This window comes from Amphiura filiformis, chromosome 2 (genome assembly GCF_039555335.1).
Source record: "Amphiura filiformis chromosome 2, Afil_fr2py, whole genome shotgun sequence".
NCBI lineage: Eukaryota > Metazoa > Echinodermata > Ophiuroidea > Amphilepidida > Amphiuridae > Amphiura > Amphiura filiformis.
Window position 1 is genome coordinate 42,120,014 of NC_092629.1, and position 19,806 is coordinate 42,139,819.

At 38.6% G+C, this 19,806-nt stretch overlaps 1 protein-coding gene across 1 annotated transcript in view; it reads left to right on the forward strand.

The window, feature by feature from the left end:
• LOC140140810 (uncharacterized) overlaps positions 1–16,219 on the forward strand; it is a 30,248-nt gene extending 14,029 nt beyond the window's left edge. The window contains exons 3-5 of the mRNA XM_072162569.1: positions 5,182–5,238; positions 7,193–7,282; positions 16,068–16,219. Of these exons, the coding sequence (XP_072018670.1) occupies positions 5,182–5,238; positions 7,193–7,282; positions 16,068–16,219 (299 nt within the window). The remainder of the gene's footprint in view (positions 1–5,181; positions 5,239–7,192; positions 7,283–16,067) is intronic.
• The last annotated feature ends 3,587 nt before the right edge of the window (positions 16,220–19,806 follow it).

Sequence of the window (19,806 nt, forward strand, 5' to 3'; positions counted from 1 at the left end):
AAATTTTGGGAGTGACAATCAATGAACCATGGTAGAGGCTCATAACCATCGTGGAGATCAATAGCTTGGCTGAAGTGGCTGGTCAATTCAAGTTTGGTGACTCATTGAATAGAGGTAACGGGATAATCTCCACTTAGGAGATTAGAATTCTGGCGATCATTCTCCATTTATTTATATACCTCCATGGTTTGTGCATATGGACTGCACATTGAACATGCAAAAAATAAGTCACTATAATTTAAACAAGAAGTGGGATTTTGACATACTGTAAAAGCATGGAATAAAACGACTAATAAATTCTGCCATCATGGCGTCAGGTCAATGGTTCATTATATCCCGTATGTTTCTTTTAATTCATTAATATTCGAGACCAATTTTGCTACCCATTATATTTGCGGATCTGTTTTCTGTGTGTTTTTTTTTTTGGTATTTTTGTTTCTTTTTAAATAACAGATTCTGGTTTTCCAGTGCACGGGGCCGCCAGGGTGATACTAATTTAATGCTTTTAAAAGGTATTTCTAGTATAATGGCTCTCCATACACATATGAACAAACACAATAGAGGGGTCATTCTGCCATGCTTCAGATTGAGTGTCACCCGCCTGCATTGGTGTTGGGTTTTTTTAACGCTTATGTGCGCTCGCTGCTCTGGGGAAAGATAAAAAAAAATTGTTCATCATATCAACCCAGAGAACTATACAAGTTATAGTCGGGTAGTCGACTGCTGCCCTCATTCATCATTTTTAGAACTCGCCGAGCACTATTAAAACTTCAGAGCGCGATATTGTCACAACGGCGCGGTAGAAACGATGCGGTACACAAGCGCCGCTAGTCAGAGTCGCGCTTCCCTTCTTCCCATCATGCACTATTCCAGGGGGTATGAGTGTCGTATGACATGATGGGAAGAAGGGAAAAAGGTCTATGGCGTATAACCAAAGTCGCAAAAAATATTTTTACGAGTCCGCCAGTATATGAACTGTAAGTTATTCGGTCGTCTTCAGTCTTCAGTGGTTTCCTCCTTATGGCAGCCATTCTGGCTAAACTAGGAGTGGTGATCGATGACCTTTTCATCCGGTGCGGTGGAAACTCAGGGTGCAAGACGATCAATTAAAACGATGAACTCAAAAGGTTTGTCAAAGAACATGAAGAAGGTGTATATACAAAGTTGTGCTGGTGCTGGTGACACGTGATGCTAGAGACTTTTTAGGGTTGGTGGCGTCCGCATCTCCCTGATGGCCAGAAGAGCTGCCGTCTTGAACATCTCAGCTGATGGAACACTCACTGCTGAGATGGGTAACTTGTTCCAAATGCGGGTTATAATGAATACCCATAGACATCAACGTTGGAGGATGGCTGCTGGTAATTGAAACCATGTTGGGTGCGACTTGCTGTAGTTGATATTTGGAGATATGATGGCAGCTGAATGTAGACCAAGTTAAACTGGATTTTGTAGAACATTGTGGCCTGGTTTAACATACGTCTATGGTGAAGAGTGTCCCATTCCAGGGCTTGAACAAGTGGTGTGACTTTGGTAGTTCTGCGATAGTTACAGTGCACAAAACGGGCAGCTTGACGCTGGACTTGTTCAATGCGATTTATGTCTGTTTTAGTGTAGGATTCCATGCCTCGCTACCATATTCAAGTTGAGGGCGAACCAAGGAGAGATATGCTCTTGTTTTCACTTCCTTACTGCAAGGTGACAGGGTTCTCCTGAGCATACCTAATGTACGACTGGCCTTGGCTGCGGTCTTCTTGCAGTGGGTAGTCCATGAAAGATCATCAGACATAGTGACTCTCAAGTACACTACAAGATTCCTGGCGACGGAGTACCTCTGCTGCAATGCTACTTTGTGGCTACTACCACTGCTACTACCGAGTACCCAAGCCCTTTGTGGCCGACGTTGGTACTATACCAATGTACCCAGTGTCGGCCACCATACTGTAGATACCCCCGTAGCAAAGTACTTACATCGATACTCCACCATGCGTCACCTAAGAGTCAACTGCGATGTACCGAGTAGGTGACTTATAGGCACACCATGGTCGGGGGTACTTCGATGGCCCTTCAGCGGAAGTACCTGCACAGTAACCGCATCCATGGTGTACCCATGTGTCAGCAGTGAAGTAGCAGTGAAGGTACTCACCCGCGAGGTACTCCGTCGCAAAGTCCTTTGATCGTAAAGTTCATTGACTTCAAGGCGCGCTCGCCCGTGGTACAACTACGCGGCCGACTGCGCGTTCAACTACGCGTTCAACAAGACTTGCACACGAACGCGTTGTAGTGGAATTTTTAATTTGTTATGATCTGGATGCAATTGCTTGTTGCACAATGCAGTTTTTCCGTTCACCGGCGACAGTGTTATAATTCCGTTGTTTTTCTTTTGTTTTCCGTTTTGTTCTGTTAGGAAAATAACACGGTTTTTGTTTGTTTGATTGTTTACTTGGTTGGTTAGTTAGCTGTTTGCTTGGCTGATGGTTGCTCAGCTTGGTTGTTTTCATTTGTATTTTTTTATCTTTAGTAAATTTTTTTTTCAGAAATGTTTAGAAAAGATTACATCATGTATTTCATGTTCATATGTTTTTTATTCATTATCTCATTACTTGCTTTAGTTATTTTACTGATTTATTTATTACCTGTTTATTTATTTAGTTGGTTACTTATTTATTTACTTATTATCTTCACTTATTTATTTACTTACTCATTTAGATATTTATTTATTTTATTATTTATTTGCTTATTTACTTACTTGGTTATTTTCTTATCTTCTTATTTTCTTGTTTATTTACTTATTTAGTTATTATTTACCTAATTACTTACTTATTTGTATAATTAGTTATTTACCTATCTCCCTATTTATTTATTTATTTATCTATTTATTTATTTATTTATTTATTTATTTATTTATTTATTTATTTATTTATTTATTTATTTATTTACTTATTTATTTATTTATATCTTTGGGTTATTATTTATTTAATAACTTATTTACTTGGTTACCTATTTCCTTATTTATTTACTTACTACTAATACTTTAGTTATTTACTTACTTATTTACTTATTTATTTACTCAGTTGCTTACATTATGTATTGTTATTTACTTATTTATTCACTCATTTACTAATAGGCCTACTTAACTTATCCGCTTAAAAATGCCCAAAGAATAAAATAAGAAACGTAAATCAAGAACATATTAATCAATATAAATCAATATGGCAACAGAAATAAATAAGAAATGGCAACCCGCTTGCCTCACTTTTTTGCCAGAGTACCCATGTCGGTACTCAGCTGCAGAGTACCTGGCAGGTGAGTACCAGTGTCGGTACTCGGAGTACCTTCAAAGTACCTATGCCACGAGGTATTCGCGAGTTGCAGCCGGCTTGCTGGGCCACAAGGGTCTGGTGGTCGACGTAGGTACTCGAGAGTAGCAGCACTGCTACTCTCATGAGAATCCCGTAGTGTAGTCGTGCTCTTTGGTTCTGTGAAGAACTTCGCCCTGGATGTTATATTTATAAAGACTGGGCTTCTTCTTCAAGGTCATGGACATAGCAGCACATTTTCCTACGTTGAAGCTCATAAGCCATGTTTCGGCCCAGGTAGCAAGGGTGTTGAGATCATCTTATGGTCAGCTGAGTTGGAGATCTCCATGTATATATGATACTATCATCAGCGAAAATCCGGATTTGAGATTTGAGCTGGTCACTAATGTCATTGATGTAAAGAAGAAAGAGCGCCGGTCCAAGGACCGACCCCTGCGGCACTCCTGACGTAACATCCTTCCAGCATCCTTCCATCCTTCCAACTTCGTCACTACGAAGCATACAAAAACATGCGCAGTGTAGACGAGCGATTAGTTAGTCTAGTCGAGTAGATGCCTTTTGTTCTTTCCCTTCAGTGTAAAGTTACATTTACGACAGGTAGGTCTACGATAGTGCACAGCGTCAACACTAGGTAAATAATTATTTTTGTACAGGCGGTAAACTACCCAATAGAAATGCGCCCGCAGCGAATCACGTGCTCTGCAAATACTCCGCCAGGCGCTAATGAGTTACAAAATTAGCTGAATTACTACGACGTCGCTAAGCGATAAGTATTTGACCAATAAGGTAGCTCACATTTTCCCGACGCAAGGGAGTTCTATCTCATTTGCCTCTCTCTCAAAACTATCAAACATAGCGGAACAAACTCGCTATGCGTGGTTGTTGAAGTACTAGTGGATTCATCCTACTACATGGCAATTTCTGACACGAAGATATCGGGATGATAACGCTGTGTAGTGTGTCCGTGATGGGATAAGACCCTCCGTAGGTTGAATAATGACTGGTAATCAGTGGCGTATAGTGCTGCAGAATGGTGAAACCATTGTTAAAGTTTTGTGAAAAGTGTGAAATTTGGCTCAGATGTTGTATTCAGTCTGGTGAACAATTCTAGGGGAGGGCCAAAATATTTTGTCCAATATGGTTGACGTAGAGGTCATCGAACTTTATACAGGGAAAAAAAAATTCAAAGTTGTTCAAATTGAGTTATAAACCATGCCAACGTATTTCCCTGGTCACAAGGATCCAGAAAAAGTATAGTTTGACCTATCTGTGATGTACGGTTCTCAAGTTATATATAAGCAAAAAGGTCAAAAGTCAAGGTTTTACCTCTACAGGGTTCAAATTTGAAAACTTGCTCCGATTGTTGTCAAAATGGTCTCAAATTCTTCCTCTCGTCATAATAATTCATAATAAGATTGGTCAGTCAATAGGTCTATGTAACGTTTGATATGGAGCTTAATGGTCTTGACCTATTTGCCTCTGTAACCTTGGGAAGCAAACTTCCAACATAAGTAAAACCTATCCTACTATGGAAGGGTATGCTGAGAGAAACAATTTGAGACCATTTTGATAACAATCAGAGCAAGTTTTCAAATTTGAGCCCTGTAGATGTTCCCTGTATAAAGTTCGATGACCTCTATGGCGGCCATATTGGACAAAATATGTTTGGCCCTCCCCCTAGAATTGTTCACCAGACTATGCCGCATTAGTAGCCAGGACTTTTTCAGAGCAGTGGCAAAGGGACAAGGCAAATTCATGGGTTCACAGGTGTAATTTAGCTGAAAGATATCAATAAACGACATATTTTTTCGGAGCTGATAGAATACTTTCATAGTTATTTTACTTTTATATTTGACATCACCAGCGGCGAAGACCACCAATCTAGTGACAACTGATATGACCACAAATACACCATCAACAGGTAAACCTTTAAAAAGAAGTTTGAATGAATAATTGTTTCCTCAAAAATTGTAAATTAAACTTTAATTAAGTACGAGAAAGAATGACGAGGCGTTGTCGTCATAAACTACGAACATGTTTAAAGGATGACTCCGGCAATCACAACATTATGCCTTATATGTTAGAAAAATAATTATCAAGCACGAATCACATCGTTTTATTTAAAACAAACTCATATTGACCATAAAAATGAATAAAAACAGCCGGCTTTCAACACGCGATATTCAAAATTCGCGCGCCGAAATATGTCCAGTGCAACGACGTCGTGATAATTTATGCTCAATTGTTGTCAGCCTTCATTGTATTACTGGGACGTCATTGCACTCGACAATCTCGGCCCCGGGACTTTTGAATATCGCGTGTTGAGAAACGGCTGTTTTAATTCGTTTTATGGTCAATATGACTTTGTTTTAAATAAAACCTCGTGATTCATGCTTCACAATTAATTTTCTAACATATAAGGCATAATGTTGTGATTGCCGGAGTCATCCTTTAAGCATACATACATACATACATATTAGAGCTTATAAAGCGCTATTACAAAAAGATCAAAGCGCTAAGTGATACACTGCAAAAACAAGAGAATGAACAAAAGCAAAGAGTCAAAAGGGATAATAATGAGCCTTAAGAGATTTTTTAAATGTTGCCACTGAGGTTGCCTCCCTGATGTTGCGCGGGAGGCAGTTCCACAACGCTGGACCAGCAGAACGAAAAGACATGTCACCACTGCGATTTTTACCGATGTGAGTGTTCAGAAGACTGGTATCCATAGAGGATCTTGTGACGGGTCCAGATGAGCGCGTTCTGTATGAGAGTAATTCTGTGAGGTATGAAGGAGCAGATTCATGCAAACATTTGAAGATGTACAGACAGAGTTTGAATTTGATTCGATCTCTTACTGGCAACCAGTGAAGGTCATGCATTAATGGTGTGGGGCTATCAAGTCTGGCGGCATAGAATATGAGTTTGGCTGCTTTGTGTTGGAGGGACTGCAAACGATCAAGGTCTTTTGATTTTGCTCCATAGAGGAGAGCATTCCCGGTGTCAAGGCGTGATATCACGAGAGCTTGCACAACTGTGTGAAGTGTTTTGTGGTCCAAAAAGCGACGAATACGGCGAATATTACGGAGCTGGAAATTGATTGAAGAAATCATGCTATTAATGTGAGGAGTCATCGTTAGGCGAGAGTCAAACACTGTGCCCAAGTTCCGAACATTATCAGATGGTTTAATGACGCTGTCTCCCACATTAAGTTGCAATGGCGGAAGTTTACTAAGACCTTGAGAAGTACCGGCTATGAAGAATTCAGTTTTATTGTTGTTAAGTTTCAATTTGTTCACGCACATCCAGTCTTTGAGTTCTGAGATACAGGATTCAAGTTTGTGAAGAGCCATCTTGTGAGCGTTAGGATCCCTAGGATTGAACGATATGTATAGTTGCGTATCATCTGCGAATTCATGGTAACTGAGTCTGTGTTTATGTATAATCTCACCGATGGGCAGTGTATAGATGATGCTATTAATGTGAGGAGTCATCGTTAGGCGAGAGTCAAACACTGTGCCAAAGCATAGGCGTAGATCCCGGGGAATCCCCCAATATTTTGCCAGGGGGGTGGTCTATACAATCATCCCCCCCCCCCATGTTGACGCCTGTATGTGGGTTTCTGACCGACCATTTTAGCCCCCAAAGTGCACATTTTTGCACCATATTTCATCAGTTTAGCTTCAATATGGCACAATTTTTCGCGCGCTTCGCGGGCATATGTACAACCGTAAACTTATTCTGTCACAAAAAGGTACTAAATTCACTATACTTCAAGAAAACTTTTCCAACACCACCACCCCCCGTGTCAAAAAGAAATGTACGTCACTGTGTTTAAGGGAAATAAATTCTTTACAATTATCATTTCACTTCAGTTTTATCATCAACAGCGATGACCACTAATCAAAAAACAACTAATATGGCCACAACAACAGATTACATGACAACGCCCTACACCTTTACAGGTAAGCTGTTACTATGCGGGGCTTCTTGAGTCTAAAAAGGCCAAATTTCTCATGGTTTTTCACACAGTTCATTCATTGCACCATATTTGTATGCGACAAATCGGAAAGAATCAACAACAAGGGAGGGGGGCATTTTCCTTATAGTCTCCCTCTCCCCATATTTTTCTTCAGTCAAAATAAGAAATTAACCTAGCCCCTCCACCCCTATTGCCCATAGAAAAAATCGTAGTGCCGCCACAAAATTAATAAGACTCCTATAGCATAGAATAGGTATTGAAGCTTACATAACATTTTTGTTTTGAAGCTGAACATTTTCACCAAATTCGCCACAACTTCTGCGAACAAAAGAACAATATTTTTCGTCAGTTTGTATATTTCTTGTTACTATAGTTACGGAACGAATTGTTTGAGTTTTTAAAATAAAACTGATGATCGATCTGAGAAACTGATGAACGATATCGCGGCAGGTCTTTGACAGGCAAGTCCGTGGTCCCAAACTTTTCCATTTTCTTTTCACAGTGTTATCTTCAACTTTCCGTTTAAGTTCCACATGCGATGATCTGTCGATTGGGGGAGGGGGAGCACATCATCAATTTTTTGGTGTGTATGATACGCCCAGAATTTTAGATGATCATTAGTCTTTGGGAGCTGACGGGCACATCAAATATTACCCCTCTTCTCCGTCTTGGTCCTGGTCATTTTGTAATGATGACGACTAACGAATATGAACAACAAGCAAGACAAAACAGACATATTCATTTTTAAGGGGCGCACCATTTGAGTTCCAGGGGGCATGGGAGTGTTTTGTTGGGGGGGTAATCGCCACTAGTGAGACGGGAAAAAATCGCAACAAATTCCCCCACCCAACTCTGCATAAAGGTATACATTAAAATTTGCTGCCGATTGCGGCAAAAAAAAAACTCCACCCAACATTAACTCCATCCCATATCCTCTGAAAATCAAATGGTGCATCCTAAATAATAACATCATTTAATGTTTTTTTTCTTAAAGCCATATTATAACATTTGCTGAGGAGGACGCCCTCAATATTTTTCAAAATTCAGTTTTTTTACACAATTATATTGTACTTGATTAAACCAACATAACCTGCAAAAACCAATACCCTGGGTGCTGTAGTTTTGTCAAAATCCGTTTACTTGGTTGGTTAGTTAGCTGTTTGCTTGGCTGATGGTTGCTCAGCTTGGTTGTTTTCATTTGTATTTTGTATCTTTAGTAAATTTTTTTTTTCAGAAATGTTTAGAAAAGATTACATCATGTATTTCATGTTCATATGTTTTTTATTCATTATCTCATTACTTGCTTTAGTTATTTTACTGATTTATTTATTACCTGTTTATTTATTTAGTTGGTTACTTATTTATTTACTTATGTACTTATAAATTTACTTACTTCTTTCTTTATTTATTTAATTGTGTTTATACTTATTTATTATCTTCACTTATTTATTTACTTACTCATTTAGATATTTATTTATTTTATTTATTTATTTGCTTATTTACTTACTTGGTTATTTTCTTATCTTCTTATTTTCTTGTTTATTTATTTATTTAGTTATTATTTACCTAATTATTTACTTATTTTTATAATTAGTTATTTACCTATCTCCCTATTTATTTATTTATTTATTTATTTATTTATTTATTTATTTATTTATTTATTTATTTATGTATTTATTTATTTATTTATTTATTTACTTATTTATTTATTTACATCTTTGGGTTATTATTTATTTAATAACTTATTTACTTGTTTACCTATTTCCTTATTTATTTACTTACTACTAATACTTTAGTTATTTACTTACTTATTTACTTATTTATTTACTCAGTTGCTTACATTATGTATTGTTATTTACTTATTTATTCACTCATTTACTAATATGCCTACTTAACTTATTCGCTTAAAAATGCCCAAAGAATAAAATAAGAAACGTAAATCAAGAACATATTAATCAATATAAATCAATATGGCAACAGAAATAAATAAGAAATGGCAACCCGCTTGCCTCACTTTTTGCCAGAGTACCCATGTCGGTACTCAGCTGCAGAAAGTACCTGGCAGGTGAGTACCAGTGTCGGTACTCGGAGTACCTTCAAAGTACCTATGCCACGAGGTATTCGCGAGTTGCAGCCGGCTTGCTGGGCCACAAGGGTCTGGTGGCCGACGTAGGTACTCAAGAGTAGCAGCACTGCTACTCTCATGAGAATCCCGTAGTGTAGTCGTGCTCTTTGGTTCTGTGAAGAACTTCGCCCTGGATGTTATATTCATAAAGACTGGGCTTCTTCTTCAAGGTCATGGACATAGCAGCACATTTTCCTACGTTGAAGCTCATAAGCCATGTTTCGGCCCAGGTAGCAAGGGTGTTGAGATCACCTTATGGTCAGCTGAGTTGGAGATCTCCATGTATATATGATACTATCATCAGCGAAAATCCGGATTTGAGATTTGAGCTGGTCACTAATGTCATTGATGTAAAGCAGAAAGAGCGCCGGTCCAAGGACCGACCCCTGCGGCACTCCTGACGTAACATCCTTCCAGCATCCTTCCATCCTTCCAACTTCGTCACTACGAAGCATACAAATACATGCGCAGTGTAGACGAGCGATTGAGTTAGTCTAGTCGAGTAGATGCCTTTTGTTCTTTCCCTTCAGTGTAAAGTTACATTTACGACAGGTAGGTCTACGATAGTGCACAGCGTCAACACTAGGTAAATAATTATTTTTGTACAGGCGGTAAACTACCCAATAGAAATGCGCCCGCAGCGAATCACGTGCTCTGCAAATACTCCGCCAGGCGCTAATGAGTTACAAAATTAGCTGAATTACTACTACGTCGCTAAGCGATAAGTATTTGACCAATAAGGTAGCTCACATTTTCCCGACGCAAGGGAGTTCTATCTCATTTGCCTCTCTCTCAAAACTATCAAACATAGCGGAACAAACTCGCTATGCGTGGTTGTTGAAGTACTAGTGGATTCATCCTACTACATGGCAATTTCTGACACGAAGATATCGGGATGATAACGCTGTGTAGTGTGTCCGTGATGGGATAAGACCCTCCGTAGGTTGAATAATGACTGGTAATCAGTGGCGTATAGTGCTGCAGAATGGTGAAACCATTGTTAAAGTTTTGTGAAAAGTGTGAAATTTGGCTCAGATGTTGTATTCAGTCTGGTGAACAATTCTAGGGGGAGGGCCAAAAATATTTTGTCCAATATGGTTGACGTAGAGGTCATCGAACTTTATACAGGGAAAAAAATTCAAAGTTGTTCAAATTGAGTTATAAACCATGCCAACGTATTTCCCTGGTCACAAGGATCCAGAAAAAGTATAGTTTGACCTATCTGTGATGTACGGTTCTCAAGTTATATATAAGCAAAAAGGTCAAAAGTCAAGGTTTTACCTCTACAGGGTTCAAATTTGAAAACTTGCTCCGATTGTTGTCAAAATGGTCTCAAATTCTTCCTCTCGTCATAATAATTCATAATAAGATTGGTCAGTCAATAGGTCTATGTAACGTTTAATATGGAGCTTAATGGTCTTGACCTATTTGCCTCTGTAACCTTGGGAAGCAAACTTCCAACATAAGTAAAACCTATCCTACTATGGAAGGGTATGCTGAGAGAAACAATTTGAGACCATTTTGATAACAATCAGAGCAAGTTTTCAAATTTGAGCCCTATAGATGTTCCCTGTATAAAGTTCGATGACCTCTATGGCGGCCATATTGGACAAAATATTTTTGGCCCTCCCCCTAGAATTGTTCACCAGACTATGCCGCACTAGTAGCCAGGACTTTTTCAGAGCAGTGGCTGAAAGATATCAATAAACGACATATTTTTTCGGAGCTGATAGAATACTTTCATAGTTATTTTACTTTTATATTTGACATCACCAGCGGCGAAGACCACCAATCTAGTGACAACTGATATGACCACAAATACACCATCAACAGGTAAACCTTTAAAAGAAGTTTGAATGAATAATTGTTTCCTCAAAAATTGTAAATTAAACTTTAATAAAGTACGAGAAAGAATGACGAGGCGTTGTCGTCATAAACTACGAACATGTTTAAAGGATGACTCCGGCAATCACAACATTATGCCTTATATGTTAGAAAAATAATTATCAAGCACGAATCACATCGTTTTATTTAAAACAAACTCATATTGACCATAAAATTAATAAAACAGCCGGCTTTCAACACGCGATATTCAAAATTCGCGCGCCGAAATATGTCCAGTGCAATGACGTCGTGATTATTTGTGCTCAATTGTTGTCAGCCTTCATTGTATTACTGGGACGTCATTGCACTCGACAATCTCGGCCCCGGGACTTTTGAATATCGCGTGTTGAGAAACGGCTGTTTTAATTCGTTTTTATGGTCAATATGACTTTGTTTTAAATAAAACCTCGTGATTCATGCTTCACAATTAATTTTCTAACATATAAGGCATAATGTTGTGATTGCCGGAGTCATCCTTTAAGCATAGGCGTAGACCCGGGAATCCCCCAATATTTTGCCAGGGGGGTGGTCTATACAATCATCCCCCCCCCCCATGTTGACGCCTGTATGTGGGTTTCTGACCGACCATTTTAGCCCCCAAAGTGCACATTTTTGCACCATATTTCATCAGTTAGCTTCAATATGGCACAATTTTTCGCGCGCTTCGCGGGCATATGTACAACCGTAAACTTATTCTGTCACAAAAGGTACTAAATTCACTATACTTCAAGACAACGCCCTACACCTTTACAGGTAAGCTGTTACTATGCGGGGCTTCTTGAGTCTAAAAAGGCCAAATTTCTCATGGTTTTTCACACAGTTCATTCATTGCACCATATTTGTATGCGACAAATCGGAAAGAATCAACAACAAGGGAGGGGGGCATTTTCCTTATAGTCTCCCTCTCCCCATATTTTTCTTCAGTCAAAATAAGAAATTAACCTAGCCCCTCCACCCCTATTGCCCATAGAAAAAATCGTAGTGCCGCCACAAAATTAACAAGACTCCTATAGCATAGAATAGGTATTGAAGCTTACATAACATTTTTGTTTTGAAGCTGAACATTTTCACCAAATTCGCCACAACTTCTGCGAACAAAAGAACAATATTTTTCGTCAGTTTGTATATTTCTTGTTACTATAGTTACGGAACGAATTGTTTGAGTTTTTAAAATAAAACTGATGCTCGATCTGAGAAACTGATGAACGATATCGCGGCAGGTCTTTGACAGGCAAGTCCGTGGTCCCAAACTTTTCCATTTTCTTTTCACAGTGTTATCTTCAACTTTCCGTTTAAGTTCCACATGCGATGATCTGTCGATTGGGGGAGGGGGAGCACATCATCAATTTTTTGGTGTGTATGATACGCCCAGAATTTTAGATGATCATTAGTCTTTGGGAGCAGACTGGCACATCAAAATATTACCCCTCTTCTCCGTCTTGGTCCTGGTCATTTTGTAATGATGACGACTAACTAATATGAACAACAAGCAAGACAAAACAGACATATTCATTTTTAAGGGGCGCACCATTTGAGTTCCAGGGGGCATGGGAGTGTTTTGTTGGGGGGGTAATCGCCACTAGTGAGACAGGAAAAATTCGCAACAAATTCCCCCACCCAACTCTGCATAAAGGTATACATTAAAAATTTGCTGCCGATTGCGGCAAAAAAAAAACTCCACCCAACATTAACTCCATCCCATATCCTCTGAAAATCAAATGGTGCATCCTAAATAATAACATCATTACATGGTTTTTTTCTTAAAGCCATATTATAACATTTACTGAGGAGGACGCCCTCAATATTTTTTTTTTTTTTTTTTTTTTACACAATTATATTGTACTTGATTAAACCAACATAACCTGCAAAACCAATACCCTGGGTGCTGTAGTTTTGTCAAAATCCGTGATTTTGAATAAAACGCAGGAACCGTCGTTTTATTATTACGATGGAAATATTAGTTGAACGCATACGCGATGTTCATACGTACATGGCGTGCGGGACGGTGATCTACACAACAAAGGATCGTACCGCGACCGTAACACAACCGAAGGAGTGATACGTATTGGCGACATCGTATCCAACATAAGTAAAACCTATCCTACTATGGAAGGGTATGCTGAGAGAAACAATTTGAGACCATTTTGATAACAATCAGAGCAAGTTTTCAAATTTGAGCCCTATAGATGTTCCCTGTATAAAGTTCGATGACCTCTATGGCGGCCATATTGGACAAAAATTTTTGGCCCTCCCCTAGAATTGTTCACCAGACTATGCCGCACTAGTAGCCAGGACTTTTTCAGAGCAGTGGCTGAAAGATATCAATAAACGACATATTTTTTCGGAGCTGATAGAATACTTTCATAGTTATTTTACTTTTATATTTGACATCACCAGCGGCGAAGACCACCAATCTAGTGACAACTGATATGACCACAAATACACCATCAACAGGTAAACCTTTAAAAAGAAGTTTGAATGAATAATTGTTTCCTCAAAAATTGTAAATTAAACTTTAATTAAGTACGAGAAAGAATGACGAGGCGTTGTCGTCATAAACTACGAACATGTTTAAAGGATGACTCCGGCAATCACAACATTATGCCTTATATGTTAGAAAAATAATTATCAAGCACGAATCACATCGTTTTATTTAAAACAAACTCATATTGACCATAAAAATTAATAAAAACAGCCGGCTTTCAACACGCGATATTCAAAATTCGCGCGCCGAAATATGTCCAGTGCAATGACGTCGTGATTATTTGTGCTCAATTGTTGTCAGCCTTCATTGTATTACTGGGACGTCATTGCACTCGACAATCTCGGCCCCGGGACTTTTGAATATCGCGTGTTGAGAAACGGCTGTTTTAATTCGTTTTTATGGTCAATATGACTTTGTTTTAAATAAAACCTCGTGATTCATGCTTCACAATTAATTTTCTAACATATAAGGCATAATGTTGTGATTGCCGGAGTCATCCTTTAAGCATAGGCGTAGACCCGGGGAATCCCCCAATATTTTGCCAGGGGGGTGGTCTATACAATCATCCCCCCCCCCCATGTTGACGCCTGTATGTGGGTTTCTGACCGACCATTTTAGCCCCCAAAGTGCACATTTTTGCACCATATTTCATCAGTTAGCTTCAATATGGCACAATTTTTCGCGCGCTTCGCGGGCATATGTACAACCGTAAACTTATTCTGTCACAAAAAGGTACTAAATTCACTATACTTCAAGACAACGCCCTACACCTTTACAGGTAAGCTGTTACTATGCGGGGCTTCTTGAGTCTAAAAAGGCCAAATTTCTCATGGTTTTTCACACAGTTCATTCATTGCACCATATTTGTATGCGACAAATCGGAAAGAATCAACAACAAGGGAGGGGGGCATTTTCCTTATAGTCTCCCTCTCCCCATATTTTTCTTCAGTCAAAATAAGAAATTAACCTAGCCCCTCCACCCCTATTGCCCATAGAAAAAATCGTAGTGCCGCCACAAAGTTAACAAGACTCCTATAGCATAGAATAGGTATTGAAGCTTACATAACATTTTTGTTTTGAAGCTGAACATTTTCACCAAATTCGCCACAACTTCTGCGAACAAAAGAACAATATTTTTCGTCAGTTTGTATATTTCTTGTTACTATAGTTACGGAACGAATTGTTTGAGTTTTTAAAATAAAACTGATGCTCGATCTGAGAAACTGATGAACGATATCGCGGCAGGTCTTTGACAGGCAAGTCCGTGGTCCCAAACTTTTCCATTTTCTTTTCACAGTGTTATCTTCAACTTTCCGTTTAAGTTCCACATGCGATGATCTGTCGATTGGGGGAGGGGGAGCACATCATCAATTTTTTGGTGTGTATGATACGCCCAGAATTTTAGATGATCATTAGTCTTTGGGAGCAGACTGGCACATCAAAATATTACCCCTCTTCTCCGTCTTGGTCCTGGTCATTTTGTAATGATGACGACTAACTAATATGAACAACAAGCAAGACAAAACAGACATATTCATTTTTAAGGGCGCACCATTTGAGTTCCAGGGGCATGGGAGTGTTTTGTTGGGGGGGGGGGGTAATCGCCACTAGTGAGACGGGAAAAATTCGCAACAAATTCCCCCACCCAACTCTGCATAAAGGTATACATTAAAATTTGCTGCCGATTGCGGCAAAAAAAAAACTCCACCCAACATTAACTCCATCCCATATCCTCTGAAAATCAAATGGTGCATCCTAAATAATAACATCATTACATGGTTTTTTTCTTAAAGCCATATTATAACATTTACTGAGGAGGACGCCCTCAATATTTTTCAAAATTCAGTTTTTTTACACAATTATATTGTACTTGATTAAACCAACATAACCTGCAAAAACCAATACCCTGGGTGCTGTAGTTTTGTCAAAATCCGTGATTTTGAATAAAACGCAGGAACCGTCGTTTTATTATTACGATGGAAATATTAGTTGAACGCATACGCGATGTTCATACGTACATGGCGTGCGGGACGGTGATCTACACAACAAAGGATCGTACCGCGACCGTAACACAACCGAAGGAGTGATACGTATTGGCGACATCGGCGCTGGTAGTAAATTCCAATTTTCTTTGTTTTGCCTTAGTTGTTCGGCTCGAAATTAAAAGGGGATATATCTGACAGTAAAAGCTAACATTTTGTGGCAAAGAAATACTGATCTATTTTGTATGAAAATGTTATAATAAATGGCTTTCAATGTATTATTCTTAAACAGGAAATGCTTTAGTACCAGCTGATTGTTTGCAATGCATCTGTGAATCACTCTCGACGGGATGTAAAATGCCAAATGCTCTCGAAATTTCAGAAACCTATCACGCCTTTGCCGTCAGTCATACATCTTCATGGACTGGACCTAGTTTAAATTAGTGTAAATATTTTATGTATATTATAGTTTGATCAGCTCGTAATAGACTGGAAATGTTACGCTTTTTACCACTACGCCGAAAAGTAGCCCCACGTTAAGAGTACTATTAGCTGACCTGTCTGGTCTTTATTTTGTGTGAAAATGAAAGTAGACACAGTGTATTACACGAATTTACTAATTCGTGATGCTTCTGGCAAGATGTCACAAGAAAATTCTCAAAATAAAATATTTTGATATTAATCCGCGAGTTTTTAAGACCGACCGATTACGCGCTCATCAAAGATTTTTTAAATGTTTTGTACATTAAATATATGGGATGTTGAAAAGTGCAACTTTCTCTGAAAGCATCATTTTTGGAAAATGTGATTATTTTGACCAAAGAAATTGTTTTTGGAAATGGGACAACTTTGGGAGGACAGCAAAACGATTCTGCTATTCACAACTTTTTGAATTTTTGAAAAATGTGATTATTTTTGATCAAAGAAATTGTTTTTGGAAATGAGGCAACTTTGGGAGGGTAGCAAAACGGTTCATCTGCTCACAGGTTTTTGAATTTTTCAAATCAACAAAATGTATGTCAAGTTGTGCAAAGAAATGTTTTGTAATTTTAGGGGTCTTTCATTTCGATGTTTCCGTTAAACTTTAAGTTAGATGTAAAGAATAATTATTATTCAGTAATCTTTGTCATTTACAGTTTACCCTGATTGTGTAAGTGACTGGCGGTGCAGTGAGCTCACCGTTATCTCCTATATGGAACGGTTTGCCAGAATGGTTCTCGATCCGCCGACGTGTGAAGAAATATCAAAAATACATAAGAGTGGATATCATGGGTATACATTAGAAAGTGTGAATAATACCGTATTTTGGGGTGTTGTTCAAACGTGTCTGCTTGACGGGTCGCTTGACGATCCGGCATCGTCGTCGGTATTTGACATTGCGCCTAGATAGCTGTTAACCTCCCTTTTGAAGCTGGGAGGCGAGAGTGCATTCCATCGGCGGGACAATCCAGTCAGTATTATATCAGTATCAGGTATTGTAACAAGTCGTGACTTTTTTATTTGACTTGACTTGACTTTCTTGACTTGACTTGAAATTAGGCCAAATGACTTGATTTGACCTAAATATTTGGTGACTTGTTACAACTCTCGTATATACAATCAGACCTTTTCACACATGTAGACACAGGTATCCAAGGTTGACTTTAAGGACAATGACTGCGCTAAGATGAACTCATAAGCTTCTGAAGTGTAGGCCATTAAAATGTAGTGGTAGTGCGTTTAAAACTACCCTCATAAGGCACATTTCATTCACATAATATTTTTGATTATATCCCAGCAAACACAAAACATTTTACAGAAAACGTTTAAATGTCAGGTTATATAAAGGGTATAAAAACGTTTAAATGTCAGGTTATATAAAGGGTATAAAAACGTTTCGATAACATTCAAAAACATCTTTGAAAACTTGCAAAACATTCTAAACAAAATGTTATTTAAGTATTGACAAAATATCTTTCAAACATTTTTACCCGAAATGTTTTACAATAACGTTTTCATTACCTTTATATAACCAGACATTTTTGTGTTTGCTGTTACAGCAAAGAGATGTGTAGGTATAAATTTTTCACTCCGAATATCTAAGATCTTATGTCACAGTGTAGACGGTTGCAAATTATGAATCCTCTGAAGATGGTGGCGTCGTTACATGAAAAATAAGTTTTCTTGATTCAATTTTACTTTTGCTGAGAAATACTGACGTTGTTCCAAAAATGTTGCTATCGTTTTGTAGCTAATTAAATCTTCTTTAAAATACAAAAACATCTTGTCATTTGGATGTGTAATACAAATGTTATGCCGGCGGCGGTGGAGCCCAAAGACTTACACATACCCCACACATTCTCACAGTGAAAAGATATTTTTATCAATTAAGTAGGTTGAATCCCCAAATGACCAAACATTTAACATTATGATATGATGACCGGAGACTTTTGCTTTTGTTTTAAACCACTGACACTGTAAAGTGTAAATACCATAATTTTACAGTGCGCCCTCCTTTTTTGGGTCCAAAAAGTAGTAAAAATTTAGATATTTAAATTTTTAAAATGTAGATATTTATATAGCGCTTTATGCCGTAAACAGCCTCAAAGCGCTTTACATTTATTCCGCCGTCATTAGAATATGTCGGAACCACGTTTGCTGCCTACAAATGGCGCAGGGTTCATCAGTACAACGACTGTGACTACCCCTAACAGCTTCCCATTGCACCTGGGTGGGGTGAGGCAAGCGAGGCGCAGCCGGTATCCACTACGATAAAAATATTGGCCAGCCCATCCATTATGACACGATATTGGATAGGCAAAAGACAAAATCCTATCTTTTATTCTCATTCTTATTCAGTTTTAATGTAATTTTTGCGAGAAAAACTGCCTTTTTTCAGAAAAAAATAAAGTTACTTTTGTGAGGACATCCCCGTTGTATTAAATGAACGAAACCATCACGAACATCTAACCCGCCGAATCGCGTTCTTAGTTCTCGCACGTGTATTACGCGAACGCATTATCGCGCGATCATTGAGGAGCAACAAGCGTGCCGCCGTTGCGTGGCGGCGCGCGCCCTGACTAATATCACTATCAACTATTGTGAGATATTATACACCAGAAAACCAATCAAATTACGTGAATTCTTTACAAGACGCACCCATTGAATAAGAATGTAAAATAATGGTAGAAAACATGTAATTTTTCAGTGATTTTGTTGTTGTTGTTACAAGCCGACGTCAAACGTCGGCTTGTGCTGTCTCTTCTCAATTCTTCTTTCTTACAAGCCGACGACGAACGTCGGCTTGTACTGTCTTCTTCTAATTACCTAGCTGGGGGGTTTTCAACCCCCCGAGCTAGGTACTGTTTTGCTATCCGATCTTTCTTCTTCTTCTTTCTGGCAATAAATTTCAAAATGCTTCTCCTCCTACATGTTACACCCTACAATTACGTAATTTGCACATATGTATCGACTATGTCCAGTGCCCATAGGGTCTAAACAGAATTGGGGTCAAAGATCATTAAAGGGACATTTCTGGTATTTAACCAAATATTTAACTCAAAATGCTTCTTCTGCCACATATTAAATAGCACAATGACGTAATTTGCATATATGCATCGGCTATACCACACGCCTATAACTTGTACACAGAATTAGGGTCAAAGGTCATTAAGGGGGTAAAATCTTACAATTGCATTATCTGGACATCTGTAAGGGGTATGGGGCTCAAACTCGGTTACAATAAATCTCATGACCAGGGGAACATTTTGCGGGGGTCAGGTCAAAGGTCATGCAGAGGTCAAATCTTATAATTTTATATTCTAGATATCTGTAAGGTGTATGGGGCTCAAACTCAGTGACAATAAATCTCATAACCAGGGGAACATTTGCAGGGGTCAGGTCAAAGGTCATGCATAGGTCAAATGTTTGAAATGTATTTTCTGGACATGTGTAAGGGGTACAGGGCTCAAACTCGGTAACAACAAATTTGATGACCAGGGGAACATTTTGGAACATTTTGCAGGGGTCAGGTCAAAGGTCATCTGGGGTCA